This window comes from Nelumbo lutea, chromosome 2 (assembly GCF_056320005.1).
Source record: "Nelumbo lutea isolate HS-2025 chromosome 2, American lotus-T2T, whole genome shotgun sequence".
NCBI lineage: Eukaryota > Viridiplantae > Streptophyta > Magnoliopsida > Proteales > Nelumbonaceae > Nelumbo > Nelumbo lutea.
Genome location: NC_142685.1, coordinates 20,169,944 through 20,188,838, shown reverse-complemented (window position 1 = coordinate 20,188,838; position 18,895 = coordinate 20,169,944). Strand labels below are relative to the sequence as shown.

Here is an 18,895-nt window from a genome sequence, read left to right as displayed (position 1 = left end):
TGGGAATATCTCCCCATGAAATAAAGCACATGAGTAGGGAGATATTCCTAATACAGGACTGTAAAGACTGCTCGAACAGGCATTGCCCTAACGAAAGCCAAACTCATAGTACAACAAGTGTCTCATAAAAATACTGATGGCCAATCAATTGGTATCATCCAATTGTAAGGCTCTAAGTGGTATCCGATTGTTCGAACTTAATTCCATTAAGGATGTTCTGAATGGGTCAAATGTGGATTCGCCACTATCTGATTTTAATTTAAATACACATGTTCATACATACAGAAGATTTATATTGTAATTTGTATCTATTAGTAAATTGATTTGAATGTTGTGTTTTTACTAAATTTTCATAGGTTCAAGTTTCATATGAATAATTTTTAATTAATTTTGTTGATAAAATATAATATTAAAGATATTCTTAATTTATTTTATTAATATTTTAATCAAATTTAATTCAAATTATTTATACTATTCAATACAAGCTCCTGCCCATAAAAATCCTACACACGTCTGCCCACGTAACACTATAATTGTACACTTAGAACATCTTCACTATTTACATTTTACTATTTATATACAACTGCAGTGTCAATACCCGAAGTCTTCAATACACGATTGCAATTCAAATTTAATTCGAATCCAGCATAAATCCAATGGCTAAAATTCGATTTGAATATAAACGAATCAAATTTGAATGTATTTATATAACCATCCGATTCGACTCGTTTGCAGCTCAAAATGCTAACCAATCAATTTTTATTCGGATTATGGGTATCTTGGTATGGGCATGGGTATGGGCTACTCCCGTTGTGTAGCCCATGAAGCTGAAAAAAAGTAAAAAATCATAATTGGTTTACCGATATGTTCAGAACTTCAAAATGTTAGAATCCACGTGTCGTGTTAATAAAAAGCAAGACTTAACGACGGCGGTAACCGTTAACAAGGAAAGGTAGGAAAAATATTAATTTAGGGCAATTTTTATGATGCCGGAACGGTATAATACCGGAAGAACTTTAGTGAAAAGCAGATGATTGGTTACCATATTATGGTACCGCTACCGGTTGATTAGTTATCAGTTTTCCAGGTATCGTGCATCATAGTTGGAATCTAGAGTTTCACCATATTCTCCATTGAATAACACCTTCAGGGATCTAGGGCCATCCACCTACGATCCAACGGCTCAGAATGCCTTTATTCGTGCTTATCGTCGACGCGTCGCAGTAGTTAGTTCTCTCCAACGCCATCGTTTCAGAAAATTCTCACGTCCTCCTCCCATCTCTTATTCCTCGTTCGGCCTTTTTTTTCTTTCTTTTTTTTTTTTTTTAATTTCAGCGGAATCTCGATCAACTCTTCTAAATTATCACTTGGTTTTGCCCTGTCCGGTAATTTACAGGCATTTAATGAATTAGATGTTGGATTTTTTTCTTTTTTAAATCGTAGCAGAGGCATGCTTTTTGAGGATTTGGATGTTTAAATAGCAACCAGCCGTCTCAATAACTGTTTAATTGTTATCAAATTTCAATCATTTGAGCCTTTTTTTTTTCAAAAATTATTTGAAATCTAAGAATTACAGGACTTTGATTCAATCTCGTGCTGGTTTGTTCTGTTTTTACTGATGTCGTGGTTGTTTTTGTTTTTTGAAGGATCGTTTGAGTAATCTGGATGTTGCCGTTAGAATTGATGTGAAAATTTACGTAAAGGTGTGGAATTTGGCCCTTTAGGTTCGTTTGCTATTTCTGATATTAGGGCTTCTTTATTTTATTATATCTGCTTATTTTCTTTTCTTTTTTCTCCCATCATATTGGCTTGTAATTGTGTGGATTTGTATTTGTATTTGGTAGATTAAGGTTTTGAAGATGGTCACAGAGAGTCCATTAAAGATGTTCTCGAATCTAGATGCGCGGCCAACACTTGGTGAAGGTCTTAGAGGATCAAATGGTAATCTAGAAGATAGTTTAGGGAAGGAGCTTGAGTTTTTGCTGCGAGAGCAACGCAATAGAGATGTCATTGATCGAGAGAGGGACCTCAATATTTACAGGAGCGGCAGCGCTCCTCCGACGGTTGAGGGATCTTTAAGCGCAATAGGCGGCCTTTTTACTGATTTCGGTGCTGACCTTTCTGGGATTAATCGGAACTCCAATACCAACGGAGTTTTGTCAGATGAAGAGCTTCGTTCACATCCGGCATATCTGTCTTACTACTATTCCCATGACAACATCAATCCTAGACTTCCTCCTCCTCTGTTGTCGAAGGAGGATTGGCGTGTTGCACAGAGGTTTCAAGCTGGCACATCGTCGTTTGGAGGAATTGGAGATCGAAGGAAGAAGGGTTTGGTTGATGAAGGCGAGAGCAAGTCATTATTCTCTTTGCAGCCAGGTCTTCCAGTACAGAAGGGTGAAGGGGATTTCATTGAGCCGAAGAAGGTCACTCCAAGGAACCTCACTAGACAACCTTCCGCGGAATGGCTTGAAAGAGGCGCCGATGGCCTTATTGGATTGGCGGGTGTGGGGTTGGGTGCGAGGAGGAAGAGCCTTGCTGACATGCTTCAGGTGCTTAATGTATTCTGAAACTTGTTGTTTTCATACTTAAGGCTCTGTATTTTGTGCGTTCAACACTTGTTCTTTTCCTCTTTGGTTCCGTTTTTTGTTGTTAAATTTACAAACACTTTAGCATTCATTATATATTTTTCCTTGGTAGGAGGGGAGATAGGCATTTTATTTTTTAATGTTGCCTGCTGTTGGTTTATAAGAATTTTTGATAATTCATTCCATAATATTGTTGGCAGCGCCTGATCGATATGGTCTTTTTTGTTTTGTATTACTAGTTGATTACAGAAATTAATTTAAAACATTATTTTTAGTGTTTATGGTAGAATGCAACTTTGGTCGTATATTATACATTTCTTTTGGTAAACGATATACTATACATTGTTGCATGATGCATGGTTCTCCAGAGGCATAGAAAAGTTTGCACAATGCTTGGTGCGCCAGAGGTGCAGGCACCTTGTAGACCTCCATAGTGTAGGTGTGTTTGCAAAGTAAACAATGGGAACTTAGTAGAAGGCTAATAGTGTTTTTTTGGTGGTGTGATATGAGAGCCTGAAAGTATTTTCAGATGTTGGAGGATAGGTAGGAGGATCAACAAAGGGTATCTGACCCTGTTGAGGAGGAAGGAGATATCTGCATTGAATCTCTTATTGGTGTAGATGAAAGTTTTAGTATTTCCGCGTATACTCATATTGGGAATGGGATACATTGTTGCATTTCCGCGTTTACCAAAAGAATGAAAGTAGGAAGGGAACATCCAGAGGAAGAGAGAGTGGCCAAAAGGGGTGAACATTTCCCCCAAGTGGAAATGCAGGAGGTGGTGGTGCGTGTGAGGGTAAAGGATTGGCTTTGCTTTTTTTCTTTTGCTTGTGGGATTTCACGTGTATTACCAGGGGAACTTGCTTGTGGCTGTTGAGCTCTTGGGTTATCTCTAGTAAGGGAGGTCTGGCTTTGGATGCCACCACAAATTCAGAGTGGGATGTTTTCAATTTTAGGCTTCTTTTGTATATTTGAATTGTTACTTATAGCAGCCTCTAGTCAGTTCAGCATTCAGGTTGGTGTTCCCCTCCCCCCCCCCCCCCTTCTTCGCTTCCCCTTTTGTGGAGGAGATATCCTGTATGCTTCTTACTTTTTTTTATTAATATATAATATAGTAAGTGTTACTAATCAAGAGGAAAAACCTCTACTGTTTCTATTTAATGCTGAGATGTGTGGTGGGGTTTTCTTTGGTTCATTCTTTTCTTATTTTCTAGTACTGTATCCCTCTGGTTAATTCTACAGTCCACATTAAATGTACTTCCACTATGTTGGTTGTTTGCACTTCCAAATTATTTGGTAGAACGAGATGTCTATATCGGTTTTGCCTCCTATCCTTTTAAGGGTCCGTCAGCCTGGATGATTGTTACAATGTCACAACATGCAACTGGTCAAAAAAAAAAAAACTGCTACATACATGCTAATCTTTGCAAATTCATTATTGTTTAGATTTTTTTTACTGTTAGTTAGTTTGAGTAGATGTTCAATTATGTTTTTTCCTAACCAAGGTTGTGTTTGGTACCATTGCCATTTGATGTCAAAACGCCAACTCAGGTGTTTTCACATAAAACTTATTTGTTGGTACTTATGCTGACTAGGCATTGAAAAAGCGTTTTGAGCAGTATTTTTATATCCAATGATCAAATTAAAGATAAATGTTTTTGGATTTTTTTTTTTATTGATTAACATCTAGAGGCAGATCTAATGGTTCTAGAAGCACAGAACCCCAAAAAAAAGAACCTTTGTTTTGGAGGTAGGGTTTATGAGCATTCGATGGTGTATATCCATAATCCATCTTTGCTAGTATGTGATGCACCATAATGTATCTCTACACAGTCACATAGGATGCCAACTAAGAGCCAGGTCATTGAACTGTTTCTTCAAATGGGCAACTGATAGAGGAAAAACACCAATTTGACGTTTCCCCAACACCTCTGGTTTACTTTTCTAGCAGAAATGTTTTAACTCAAACAGTCTCAATGAAACAGAAAATTGATGTTTGAACTCAAAATGCCTAGGTGATGCTGATGTGGCAGCATTTTAAGTAGAAACAGCCATGGCACTAAACATCACCCAGATGGTCAGAGTGCTAGCTTTTAATTTCATAAATGTCTTTCACTCAGTGGCACCAACATCCATTTTCTGGTTCCATGCATTTAGAAAATGTTTTTCTACCTTGGATAACTCACTAGCTGACAAAAATGCATTATTTCAAGGGTTGTAGAAGCAATTTGATTTATTTGTCCCTTCGAGTTTTTTTTTTTATTGGAAACGGTAACTTCATTAAAAATTTAAAACTATGACAAAGTACATCTGTCAACTCCTAAAATGAAGTTGACCCAAGTTACATATTCATTAGAGCACTGCCCAAAAACATGTTCACCCTTAAAGTCCCTTGTTTTGCTAAGGTATCCACTAGCCCTTAGCTGACCTTCTTGTTCACTTAAAGCACACACAAATCTCCCTCGTTATATTGATTATTTCCCTTATCATCTGTCTATATTTCCATGCTCCCAAACAACCTGACTGCATTCACCCCATTAACAGCTTAGGGTCCCCTTCAATCTCCATTTGATGTAGTCCCAAATGTTTGGTATATCTTACACCCTCAAGTAAAGCCATTGTCTCTGCTCTTAACGAATCTCCTTCTCCTATTGGCCCCAAAAAATGGCAATAATTCTGCCTTCCCCATCTCTAAATACTCCCCCTATACCCGACGGGCCCAGATTACCCATAGAGCTTCCATCAAAGTTCAACTATGTTTTTTTGGGAAGTTGGTGGGGCCCACATTTCCTGTACCACAGGCTTTAGGGATGTAGTACCTGCCACCACACTCCATCTTTTGTAAATGTCATCAGCTGAGAAGTCCTTAAACAGCTCACTTGTTTTCAACCAGTGAATAACCTTAATAGTTATTCCTTCTACAATCTCCTTCTTGGATCTTTTAGTATTCTTAAAGATCCTATTATTTCTTTCTTCCCAAATTGACAAAGAACAACTGCTCTTGTAGCTCTCCACATGCTTCTACCCCGCTTCTTCGGTTGCTTGTAAAAGTTTGGGTCAAAAAGGCTTACCACATCCGGGGGAGGGGTCCACTTGCAACCAAAGAGAGAAGAGAAGCAAGACCAAATAAAGGACACAAAGGACAAGATATTAAAAGGTGTGTGATTGTCTAACCAGAACCCAAGTAGAGGCTACAAACATGGGGTGAAAGGCAAAAGTTTGGCCTTTTCCTTTGCAACAACTCCAGAGTATTGATTTTTTTGAGTGCAACCTCCCAGCTAAAAGCCCGGATTTTTGGAGGCATGACTACACCAAACCTGCTTTGTTGGAAAATTCCCTGCAAGGTCAGAGGACTGAAGGACATTATAAAAAGAAGCAAAAGTGAAGATACCAGAGGGGGAGGGTTTCCAAATTCTGCTATCCAAACAAGACTGGTCCAAATAAACCAACCCTAAGAGAGCAACAAGTTCATCCACCATCTCCATTTCCGACTCCCTTAACCCTCTCCTCAATCCCAAATCCTACGAATTATTAATGAAAATGGAAGAAATTACTATTTCTTTGTTGCCTGAAAGGGAGTAAAGGGTAGGGAACTGAAGTGGCAGTATTTTGGTTCAAACTTTTACAGTATTTCTTTCTTTCTACCCCATTCTTTCTTTGCATGCATCAATACCCTGCTTCTGCTCTGTAACAGTATTCTTAAAGATCCTATTATTGAATGTATTGATGCATGTAAAGTTTTTCTGTGTTAATGTGGTTTAGAAAGCATGATGTGCAGCAAAACCACTTAAAGTAGTTTTGGAGTTTTAGATTTTTCATTTATCCTTAATGATTTTGTATGTGGTAATTTTAAATCAACTTCGTCGCCAGGAAGGACTAAGTAGACCTAATGTATTGATGCATGGAGGTTTTTCTATGTTATTGCTGTTCAGAAAGCATGATGTGCAGTACCTGCAAAACCACTTAGGGGGTGTTTGGTACAGTGGTGTTGTGTTTCTGTTGCATACTTGCATTTTGGGTTGATCAATACAAATTTGTGAGAAATATGTATGAGTGCCATTTTCAACCAGAAAAATGCATGTGTGAGAAACATCAAATTTGACATTTTAGATAGAAATAACAGTTTGTTTTGATCAACTCAAAATGTTCTCAAAATATTTCAAGAAGAAAAATCTCTATCTCACAAATTTGTATTGATCAACCCAAAATGCAACAGCAACACAATGCCACTGTACCAAACACCTTAAAGTAGATGTTTTGGAGGTTTAGATTTTGCATTTCTCTGTAATAACATTGCTTGTGCTAATGTTAAATCAATTTCATTGCAGGAAGGACTAAGAAGGCCTAATTCTGTGTCTAGTAATCTTTCACGCCTTGTGAGCCGTAATACTTTGGATGATACTGTGGATCCAATGGGCATGTCAAATCCCCAATTGGCACAGTTACGTAATGGAGTGGAATTTGTAGATGGCTTACACTCTGGAGCAACTTCCCCTGGTTTGGGTAGAGTTCAGAGCTTTGGTTCATCTCTTTCTCAGTCTTTTGCCTCTGCTCTGGGTTCTTCTCTGTCACGAAGTACAACCCCTGATGCTCAGCTGGTTGGGAGGTTGCCTGGTCCTGGTCTCCCCCCTGTAGGGGGTAAGAAAAATGTTGTTGGTTCAAATGCCTCAAATGGTCTTCTCTCTGCTGGTGGTGATCGTGCTGATATTGCAGCTGCATTTTCTGGCTTAAACCTATCAACGAATAGACTTCTAGATGAAGATAGTTGTGTACAGCCACAGCTACAACAAGAGTTTGATAGTAAGACTGGTTTCCGGTATGATTTGCCGAATGGTCTTAATCAAGGCCTAAAGCATCAATTCATGGACAAATCTGAGGCTGAAACACTAGCTCTTCCTACCATCTACAAAGATCTAGCAAAGAATGCAACTGTAACTGACCCTAATGTTTCTAAGATGGGTTTTAATGGACACGACAACTTGCCAAAAAGAACATCCTCTTCTGCTAGTTTGCACAAAAAATTGCATTCTTCAGGATCTGCAAGCATAGAAGGATCCAGTGTTCATTATCAGAATAAAGATTTGCCCAATAATGATTTTGTTGGATATATCCCTCATGGCTATTCCATCAGTCAAAGGATGAACTCAGTGACGTACGATCATTTTGATGCAGGTAATTTGTTTCTTTCTTGATAATTTCTTTTGCTTTCTTTCTTTCATCGATAGCTTTGTTCCATACAGGATCTTGGTTGAATAACATATTCCTGATATGTGTTTTGGATCCAGGTGCACCTTTAGCTGGAGATGTAGAAGGACCAAGTCTGAATAGAAGTAGGAATCAACTAGGATCTGGCAATCAGTTGCCAGCCATGGACCCACTCTACTTACAATACTTGCAAAGAACTACTGATCTTGCAGCACAAACTGCAAGTGCATTGAATGATGCTTCTTTGGGAAGGAATTTCTTGGGCACTTCTCAGGCAGACTTGCTTGGATTTCAGAAAGCATATCTTGAGGCACTGATTGCTCAACAGAAACAACAGTATGGCATTCCATTCTTGGGTAAATCTGGTGGTTTAAATCATGGGTACTATGGGAATCCTGGGTTTGGTCTTGGGTTGCCATATTCAGGAAATCCATTGGTTGGTGTTGGACTTAGTTCACTTGGAGCCGGAAGTCCTATCCGGCAGAATGAGCGTATGTCACATTTGCCCTCCATGACAAGAAGTTCAGTAGGGGGGTCTATAGGATCTTGGCATTCAGATGATGGTAGAAATGTGGAGGAAAGTTCTGCATCATCCCTCTTGGAAGAGTTTAAGAACAACAAGACCAGGTCTTTTGAACTTTCAGAAATTGTTGGTCATGTTGTTGAATTCAGGTATGAATTGATGATTTACTATTCTCATGTTTCTGTGAGCATAAGACTGATTCATCTCTTTCTTTCAATGTAGTGCTGATCAGTATGGTAGCCGCTTTATTCAGCAGAAACTAGAAACTGCTTCAGAGGAAGAAAAGAACAAGATATTTCCAGAGATCATTCCTCAAGCTCGCAACTTGATGACGGATGTCTTTGGAAATTATGTCATACAGAAGGTATATAATTTGTCATCTGTGAAATCAATCATATTTGCTACCAAACAATTTCAATTTGTCTCTTACGTTGTTTTGTTTGAAATTGCAGTTTTTTGAACATGGTACAGAGAGTCAGAGAAAAGAGTTAGCTAGTCAGCTTACTGGTCATGTTTTGCCTCTTAGTCTTCAAATGTATGGATGTAGGGTGATTCAGAAGGTACTTCTTTAAGCTTTGGCTTTCTTTATGTGCTTTCACATTTTACCTGAAGTCACTGTCTTTGCTCCATAATCTGCTTTCTTGAAGTTTACACAATCTTCATATCAAAACATTATCTTGTATTTTGGGAACTCTGTGCTACAGCATCTGTATTTGTAGCGATTTGTTGCCAATCTTTTAACTTTCTTCTACTGTTACAGTATTGTTTCTTTTGAAAATCAGTAATAATGTTGCACTGATTTTCCATGATCATCATCTATGCTGTGTCCCAAGTATATGAGGTTGGCTGCATGAATCCTGTTTGACCGTTCTGTTCTGTTCAATGGCATATCCATTGTTAAATTATTAGCCTTTCCTACTACAGGTCACTTCTTACTGTTTCTGTTAATGATGTTCTTTGCATGTGATCAAACCATCTTACTCTCCCTCATTTTATCACCTATGGAGCTATTTTTGGGTTTGTTTGAATAAGTTCATTTTTTAGTTTTCCTACTCATCCAGATCAATATTTGCATTTCTGCCACATCTACTTTTTGAACATATGTTACTTTTCTGATGCCTAACATATTTTTTTTGATCAGTAACGAAAGAGCCAGAATAAGACCCGATCAATAAAGAAGCCTAAAACAAATGCTCCTTCAAGACTCCTTGTTTGGCAAGTGAGTCAGCCATCCCATTTGCAGATCTGTTAATCCATCTAAAAGATGCCTTTACTCCCTTGCTAACACCCTAATCTCTCTCAAAATCTGCCTGTGTGTCCAGATCCCTTGGCTATTATTATTTGTCCATCCCACCACCAACATGGAATCTCCTTCAACCTCCACATGCCTTAAATTTAGTTGCTTGGAGGCTTGGCCAGTCTTAATTCTTGCAGTATAGCTGGGATTTCTGCTCGAAGAGAGTCTCCATATCCTATAAGGCTTGAGAAAAGAGCCACCACCGTCCCATGTTCATCCATAGAGACTCCCCTAATGCTTGAAGGCCCTGGATTGCCAAGTGAGCTGCCATCAAAACTCATCTTGATTCTGTTGCTTCTTGAGGGAACCCATGGCTCTTGAATCCTAGTCTTCAAAATGGAAGAGGCTGCCACGTGCCACCACTCCCCATCTCACCATGTCATCCACTGCCAACATTTTGCTCCATACAATATTGTTGGCTTTACAACTGTTTATAAAATTTTTCTTGATTCTGTTGCTTCTTGAGGGAATCCATGGCTCTTGAATCCTAGTCTTCAAAATGGAAGAGGCTGCCACGTGCCACCACTCCCCATCTCACCATGTCATCCACTGCCAACATTTTGCTCCATACAATATTGTTGGCTTTACAACTGTTTATAAAATTTTTCCTTTAGCTTAAGTAGTATATTCTCCTATCACATAAGACTACATATGTGCCATTCCATTTTTACCATCCTGCTCTAATTCTATAGGCAACACCTTCCTCAATCCCTTGTTATGGATTATAGAACCAAAGTAACACGGAGTTATATCGAGTTATCTATTGGTCTTCAATTGTAAGTATACCATAATTTCTTCTCCTATTATTATTATTATTATTATTAAATTTACAATGCATATATTCTATACTATTCCTACGTAATTTAAATTCTCTTGTTTTTGAGGTACTTCTCCATTAATGTAACTTTACATTTAACCATGTATGGTTCATTGCTTTAGGTCTCATTCTTTTAATTCTTTCTCATTCAGGTCAAGAATGAGCAAGAATGAATAACATTAGAGTGTTTGGTTACAAAATTCTTGCCATGGGCCACATTCTTTTTATAATGGAAAATCAGCCCATAGCACAAAAAATGAGGTAGCTTGTAGCATGAAAAATAACCATGCCCCATCTTGCTTATTTTCATTCTTTGAGGAAACTCTGCCTACAAAACTACTACCATAGATGTTTACTACTAGCGTACTACCGTGGAAACTCACCTTGACAGACATTGGCCGCTGGTAAGGGTGTCAATGGACCGGTTTTGGATTGGATCGAATCCGATCCAAACCTTATCAAGTTGGATTTGAACGGTCCGTTATAATTATTGGATTGGGCCAATCGAAAATAAATTGATCCATTCGAAAATAAATTGATCCATATTCTTATCGGTTTGAATCGGACCTAAACCAAATTCCCAATAATCCGATCATGAGGCCAAATCCTTGTCCAATTTGAAACCGGTCAAAATTGAAGCCGGCATAAAAGCACTTTTATGAAAGTACTTTAATGAAAGCACTTTTATGAAAGTACTTTTATGAAAGCACTTTTATAAAAGTAATTTTATGAAAAGTACTTTTACGAAAGTAATTTTTTGGAAAGTACTTTTATGAAAGCACTTCAATAAAAGTACTTTTACAAAAGTACTTTGTATAAAAGCACTTTTATTCATTCACTAGTTAGTTCACTAGTTACCAATTTACATTGATTCCATAATGTAAATTTAACATTATGATTCCCCGTACTTAGTATGGGGTCATTCACTAGTTAGTTCAGAAAATTGCATACTTGAATTTTAAAATAAATTAAATGTTTTAAAAAGTCTATTGGCTCACATTGAAATACATAAACATAACATATAAAACATATTCTGAGTGAAAATGTAGAAATGAAATCAAACATAACATGTATAAATATTCAAGCACTCAATGGTTGAATATGTGAAACCTTTAATCTGTTTATTTCTCTCCCAATTGCATTACTTTAGGTAGGTAATGTAATGTTAAACATCTTGCATTCTTAATTTTATGATTGTGGTTTTGGATAGGACCATAGATATGGGTATGGGCTTGGGCTTGGGCATGCATGTATGCCAGTTGGCCCTTTACTTCTTTTTAGACCTGCAGCCTTTTGACTCCATTGACTGCTAATTTCAGTGATGGTGGATAAAATCTTTGTCAGACATTACTGCCAATGGTTTCAAGTATTCTACAGAGTTGCATTTGATATTCTCTTTATGTGATTTACTAATAAAAATCCATTTCCTGCAAGTTCATAGTGTTCTTCTGTTTTTGCTTTGCATATGTTGTTTAAGTGCTGGTATAATTTTACAGGCATTAGAGGTCATTGATGTGGATCAACAGACTCAGATGGTGCAAGAACTTGATGGTTCAGTCATGAAATGTGTCCGTGATCAAAATGGTAACCATGTTATTCAGAAGTGTATTGAATGTGTCCCTCAAGATAGGATTCAGTTTATTATCTCAGCCTTCTATGGACAAGTTGTGGCTCTCTCTACCCATCCATATGGTTGTCGTGTCATTCAGGTATAATGTCGTATACATTTCCTATTCTTTTAAAGTAGATCTTTTTATTTCATTCTCTGAAGATATTCCCTTTGTGCTTGTAGAGGGTCCTTGAGCACTGTGATGATGCTGATACACAACGGATCATAATGGAAGAAATCCTGCAATCTGTTTGTACACTGGCACAAGATCAATATGGGAATTATGTTGTTCAGGTCTGTATATTTCTTACCAAACTTTATGCTTTTCATGGGTATACTAGAATAGCTTCGACCAATTGATGAATACCAGTTGATTAGTTACCATGACACCAGTCGGTTGAGTTAATAGTTTGTTTGGTATCATGTCCTGGTATCATGGTTGAACCTACTTTTTCATGTCCACTGGTCAATGAGACTTTAAGCAATGGAGAAGTTAAATTTGATGCTCTGGTTGTGACCTTTACATGTTTTTTAAAACTCTTTGTTCATAATTTGTCATGTTGGTGACTTGGTGTGTTAGCTCAATTTCTTTCCCTTGAATAATGTCAAATTATTAGGCTGTAAACTATATCTAAATGGGCAGCCCATGCAAGAGGCTCCAGCCAATGTGGGGTCTGGGGAGGAAAATGTACACAGCCTTACCCATGATGCGCAGAGAGGCTGTTTCCAAGATTTGAACCCTGGTCACATGGGTCTTAGTGGAGCAACCTAACCATTACACTGAGGCCCACTCTCATGCATGGTTCAAAGTATTGATACACCTCTTTGTATCAGCAGAGGTGTATCGGTACTTTAACTGATGGACCTTTTTTTTTCAATTTCATTTTTAAGTATAATTGTATATATTATTTAATAAAAAAAGGAGTTCCTGAAAACACATATAAACAGGTGTGTCGGCACCCAAAGATGCAACATCCTGTATCAGGCGTATTGTCACCACTTTTTGTAATTGGATCAATATGTAATATGGTTCAACCCCTATCTGACCGGATCTGGTCCGATTTAAATGCATATGCTTAAAATTTATTTGTATTTATCAGTGAAGTTGGTTTGAATATTGTCTTTTTCCTAAATTCACTTCTCAATAATTGTAAATGGAGTGGTTCATGATTTTCTTTGAAGCTTATATAGGTCTAGTGCCAAGGGGATCCATTGTTTCTGTTTCTCCAGAATGAATAGAATGCAAATGATCAAAGGTTGGAGAGTGGGAAGGAACATTGTCATGGTCACTCACAGTTTACGAATGGTATTATCATTTTTGGGGACAGTGATAATGATCTGGGGCTGAATAGCTTGAGAATGGTGGTTGAGCTTTTTGAAAAACTCTTAAATTTGAAGGTAAATTTGGAGGAAAAGTGTGGTAGTGAGAGTACTCATGGAGAAGGAAGAAATTGACTTAATTGATGAATTCTTGGGGTGTGTTCAACGTCTTGGCCAATGAATTGTTTAGCCTCCCTTTAGGTGCCAATCCTTGGTCTAATATGTTTTGGGAAGCGGTGTTGGAAAGGTTTGCTAAGAGGCTGGTGGTCTTAAGAGAAAGGGTTCGACTATGATACCGGAAAGACATGATACCTGAAAAACTTATAGCTAAACAACTGGTATCATAGAAGAGGTGATCAATGAGGTGGTATTCATTAAAATTCACGGGGGTGCTTTGGTTGGTCAAAGTTCTTCTGGTACCATGCCTTTCCAGTGTCAGAGATTTTCCCAAAGAGAAAGTACATCTCATTGGGTGGAAGGGTAACTCTTATAATGTGATGCTAGGTAATCTTCCAGTTTACTAAATGTCAGTGTTTAAAATGCCTCAATCGGTAGTGAAAAGAATAGAAAAGGTAACAGGGGGTTTTCTATGGACTCAAGGGAGAGTAAAAGAGATCACTTGATTAAGTGGGAAAAGGTGTGCAGTAGGAAGGAACGAGGTCGATTGGGGATCGAGAATGCGGACAATAAGAATGTGGATTTGCTAGGGAAATGACTATGGAAACTGCTAATTGAGAAAGCAAACTTGTGTCACAAAGTGGTGGTAAGCATTCATGAGATAAAGAAAATTGGATGGGATGCTGGACTCCCGCTCAAAACTACAAATCTATTCATGGTATCCTTATATTCTCTACTCTTTTAAGATATGATGTTTGTTCTAGGAATAAATTTAAAATTTGGGAGGATTTGTGGGCGGGGGAGTTACTAGGCTGAATGAAGGTTCAAAACTGTCATGTGTTGGCCAATATGTATTGTATCAATGGGTCACTGATACATAAAATAAGGGTTGTTTTGGGGTTTTGGCCTATTTCAAGGGGTAGACAGGCCTAAGACCTGCCCGCTGACATGTTTTTGAAAAAAAAACTAAAAAAGATAAGTGGCGCAAGGTTCAAACTGTCGATTCACCCCTTGCGCCATTGGGGTGTATTGATACTTTGAACCTTGGGCTGAATTGTAATATATGTATTAGGGGAGAGAGCTGGTGCTCTGCTCCATTGGATTATCTTCAAAGTTGTATATTCTTGTAAATCATAATCAATGAAATGTTTCTGTTACTGATAACAAAAAGGAGTCATAGAATCTAGTTTCAAACAAGTTATTTTCAAATCAATTTTTTCATGACATACAATATCAAAGTTATTTTTAGTCATAGGTTCCAGGTTTGATCATTTTGAGTTTAATTTATTAATACTATTCAATATCCAAGTGCAATCCAAATTTGACTAGAATCTGATGGATAAGATTTTATTTGAATCTGAATATAAATGAATCAAATTTGGATCTACTTGCCAAAAAAAAACATTTGGATCTACTTATATCCAATTCAATCCTATATGTTTGCAGCCCTAAATTATATATGAAAATGGGGAATGAAATAAAAGGGAAAGATATATTGTCAAGTGTATCTTACTCCATTTGGGTGTTCACCCACTGCAAAAATGATGTTTATGCAAAATTAGTCTTCATTATCAGGTGTATCTTATTCCTTAATTTCTAAAGACGTTGCTCATTTTGTCTCCATTGTCTTGATATGATAATCCTTCTCTTTGTTTTATTTCCCACCATACAATTCTCTTGTGTTCCCTGATGTTGCTATTGTTTGCTTTTTCAGCATGTGCTGCAACATGGTAAACCACATGAACGATCTGCTATAATTAGCAAGCTTGCAGGGCAGATAGTAAAGATGAGTCAGCAGAAATTTGCTTCCAATGTTGTGGAGAAGTGCTTGACTTTTGGTGGTCCTGAAGAACGTCAACTTCTAGTGAATGAGATGCTTGGTTCAACAGATGAGAATGAACCTTTGCAGGTTTGTATTACAAAACTTGTGCATTTTAGATTCCAAGTTTGTTGACAAGTTTGGTGATGAATCTACATACATTTTGATACCTAGAAGCCTATTACATTTTAACTTTTCAAAAAATAAAAAAGATATGTATTAACAAAGTCCCAAGTACTGGGATTTGCGAAAATACACATGTGACAGCGAAGAAACACTCAGGATGGTAAATAATGCTATCTGTGTGTGTGAATGCCTCTTCCATCCTCTCATCCCATATGTGAATGCCTCTTCCAATCCCCTACCCTAATTTCTTGAGCACCACACAACTCATCCATGAAATGAATTTGGGTTACTCTGCAATGCCCAAATATTAATTTGATCACATTTTATGTTCTTTTATCTGCCTCCTCAGACTTCAGGTCAGTCTAGCAGTTCTTAGTGATGGCTTTTATTACAGCATATGAAAATTTAACTAGTGAATTTGCATTTTTTCCATACGTCCACCTATTTTTCAATTCTGGATAATGGAGACTGAAAATGGAAACTGGCAGGCCATGATGAAAGATCCATTTGCAAACTACGTTGTCCAGAAGGTCCTTGAGACCTGTGATGACCAGAGCCGCGAGTTGATTCTCTCTCGTATTAAGGTCCATTTGAATGCCCTGAAGCGATACACATATGGTAAACATATCGTTGCCCGTGTTGAAAAGCTTATAACAGCTGGAGGTAAGAATCACGTTGTACCTTTGAATTGTTACTCAGTGATTATTTCATATACTGTTTATGCACCACACTGTTGCTTGCAGAAAGACGCATGGGGGTCTCAACTTCTTGATTCTCTATTGGAGAAGGAAAAAGAACACCTTTGTAGTTTGTACAGCTAACAAGGCCAATGGTCATGATGGGATTCATGAACCTGAGTTTTTTATCTTCTGCAGAGCGGAGTATCAGAGGCGTAGCACATTTAAATTACTAGGCTATAAATGTGTAAATAAAAATAATCTAGGGCTGCTGAAATAAGATTTTTTGCTTCTTGTTACCCTCTCTTCCCCCCAGTTGTATATTCCGCACACTGTAATTTGACAATGACGAAGAGAGGATTGTTAGGTTCCATGTTTTTAGGATATGGAGGTCAAAGGTGGGTGATCAATGGATGATCTGCCTTTGTAAGAAATGACTGTACAAAGAAAATCAGTGTAATGGTAAATGGAATTGTAAAGAAAGGGAGCAGAGTAGATGCAGTCAGTTATCAGGTCTGAGACTGCGACTCTGTCAAGTTTTTACTTCTATTAAATATAAATAAACATTTTCTTATCTTCCTGTAATGTTGAGAAATTATTTGTGCATAAAACATATTACATACCTCACTTTTCTGTCTTTCATCTTATTTGTTATTTCATCAGAAAACGCTGGTCTTCGTTAAATTCTGGTAACTGATCCACAGAAGCAACAACCTTTTAGCTTCCCGATAACTGGAAATTTCTTCAAAACCTAGGTCCCAGATTGGGTTGATTGCCCAGGATCTCATGAGAATCAGAAACTGAGCTGTCCCAATTTATAGCAGAACTAAATGATTCTGGAAAAGATTCTTCAAGGGATTCAGAGCTGCACCAAGGATCTTTCCAGAATAGAACCTTTTAGGGCTTTCCCAACCTCACCTTTAAAAACAATTTTTTGAATTTCATTACCCCATTCCACGCGCTAATGCCATACGATTTCGAACGGGTAGCTATTGCCCATTCAGAGTCATCATTGCCATATTTGTTCCACCACTTGCGTAGGAGTCTTACTCAAATCCATTAGGTTACTAGTTCTTGTACCACCATACTCCTTCGGGGAATAGACTTGATTGAGAGTAAAATTCTTGTAGATAAAGGCATCTAACTTCAGCCTATAGAAGTTGGGTTTCCATTAGGCTATAGAAGTTACGATTTCTACGTAGCCTCTTAAAGTGATAAATAGAAACCCTACTGATTACTTCTTCACCTTCCATTACTTGGGCTTAGTTTGGAAAGAGTGCAAAACCTTATATTTTATATTATTTTTATGTTTTTATACTGTACGTATTTGTATTTGGATTTTTTCTAAATTGAGCCTTATTCTCCACTGTTTTTAAAACCGGATCAGACCAGATGGTTGGACTGGAAAAACTGGGAACCGGTCACCTGATCGATTCTGTTTTCCTCCAAAACCGCTTTTTCCCCCAAAACCGTTGATTTTGGTCAGCAGACTGCTGAACCGGCTGGTTAACTGTTTAAACGATTTTGACCGTTTTTCAAATTTTAATTTTTTTTTATTTTTTCATCAGAACGGGCCTGCCATTCGGGTTGAAAGGTCGGACTGTTTGAACCGGTAACCAGACCCCTGACTGGTTTGGTCGCTGATTCGTTTTTAAAAACCATGTTATTCTCCCACTTGAATTTTAAAAATTTTGTTATATCTCCTTGCGTTGGCTATTTTGTGGGAAAAAGTTGTGTTTTTATCACCCTCTTTAGCCATTGCACCATTGATTTTTGCCACCAAGAATCTCTTCCATTCTAGTCAGCCTAGAGACCTCATATTTGGCCTTATCCCAACCCAGCCTCTCTTAATGAGTGAGAGTTGTTATTCCTCTTTGGCGCCCAGTTTTTTATGGCTCCAACATTTTGTCTTTTATGTGATAGATCCAACCCACCTCATTCTACTTTTGAAATACAAGTTTTCAACTGTTACAGCTTGTTTTCAAATCTCTCCATTCGTGCCCCCAAAGCTTCAGACTATTGCCACCATTCAGCTATCTTCTCCTTGAAGTTAGGTAACCCGAATTTCATTAGTTTCGATATGAAAGGAGCTGGTGTCCTGCTAAAGTTACCAACCTGAATGCAAATGGGATGATGATCCGAGACTGGTCATAACCTCCTGGATAACCTCAAGGATAGTTCTTCCTATCTGTTGTCGATTAAAAACTTGTTTTGCTTAGATAGTATTGGGTGCTTTCTGAAATCGTTCCATGTAAAATCAGCTCCTTGCTTCGGTAAAACATGATTTTGAGCTTCATCAAGAGCTACTAGAAAAAGTTCCTCATCCCCTTCTGGCTCCCCTAGTTCTACCTTGTTACATCATGTAATTTGTCCTCCACCCCCAACACCACCGTTGTTGCTCCCCTCTTGTAGGGTCCATCTCAGCCTTCTTTTTCTATGTTCAACTTTAGTGCTTTGTGCATAAGGCATTTAATGCTTCATCTCCTTCACCGTTGTTACGCTTTTCAATTGCCGAGAGTTGTGCCAGAACTTCCTCTTCGTGTCCGAAAGATACACCGAAGAAGTTGATCTAATATTTGCCACCACCCAATCTGAAATGATCCTTCCACACTGTTGAGATTCACTCTCCTCCTGCTCCACCTCGTCAAGCCCAAGAGATCTGTCTGGCTTGGGCATCTTCATTCTCTGTGGGCTTCCTGCCTTCTGGTGACTTGACTGAACTCCCGTTGCCACTATAAACATTATCACTAACGGACTTCATCGTCTTCCGATTCTGATAGCTCTTTGGTCACCATCA

The 18,895-nt window shown here is 38.0% G+C and overlaps 1 protein-coding gene across 3 annotated transcripts; it reads left to right on the top strand.

Annotated features, from left to right (window-relative positions):
• Positions 1 to 1,233: 1,233 nt before the first annotated feature.
• Positions 1,234 to 16,672, top strand: LOC148869024 (pumilio homolog 4-like). 3 transcript variants are annotated; one of them, XM_088971547.1, is made up of 12 exons: positions 1,234 to 1,385; positions 1,647 to 1,724; positions 1,845 to 2,552; positions 6,917 to 7,760; positions 7,874 to 8,465; positions 8,539 to 8,680; positions 8,769 to 8,876; positions 11,927 to 12,139; positions 12,223 to 12,333; positions 15,191 to 15,385; positions 15,910 to 16,084; positions 16,165 to 16,672. In XM_088971547.1, the coding sequence occupies exons 3-12, from the start codon at positions 1,860 to 1,862 to the stop codon at positions 16,191 to 16,193; spliced, it is 3,102 nt and encodes a 1,033-aa protein (XP_088827673.1). In that variant the 5' UTR covers positions 1,234 to 1,385; positions 1,647 to 1,724; positions 1,845 to 1,859; the 3' UTR covers positions 16,194 to 16,672. The 3 variants fall into 3 exon arrangements, with proteins under 3 accessions (XP_088827673.1, XP_088827674.1, XP_088827675.1); XM_088971548.1 differs by having other exon boundaries at positions 1,238 to 1,385; positions 1,647 to 1,703; XM_088971549.1 differs by lacking the exon at positions 1,234 to 1,385 and having other exon boundaries at positions 1,647 to 1,703.
• Positions 16,673 to 18,895: the final 2,223 nt, after the last annotated feature.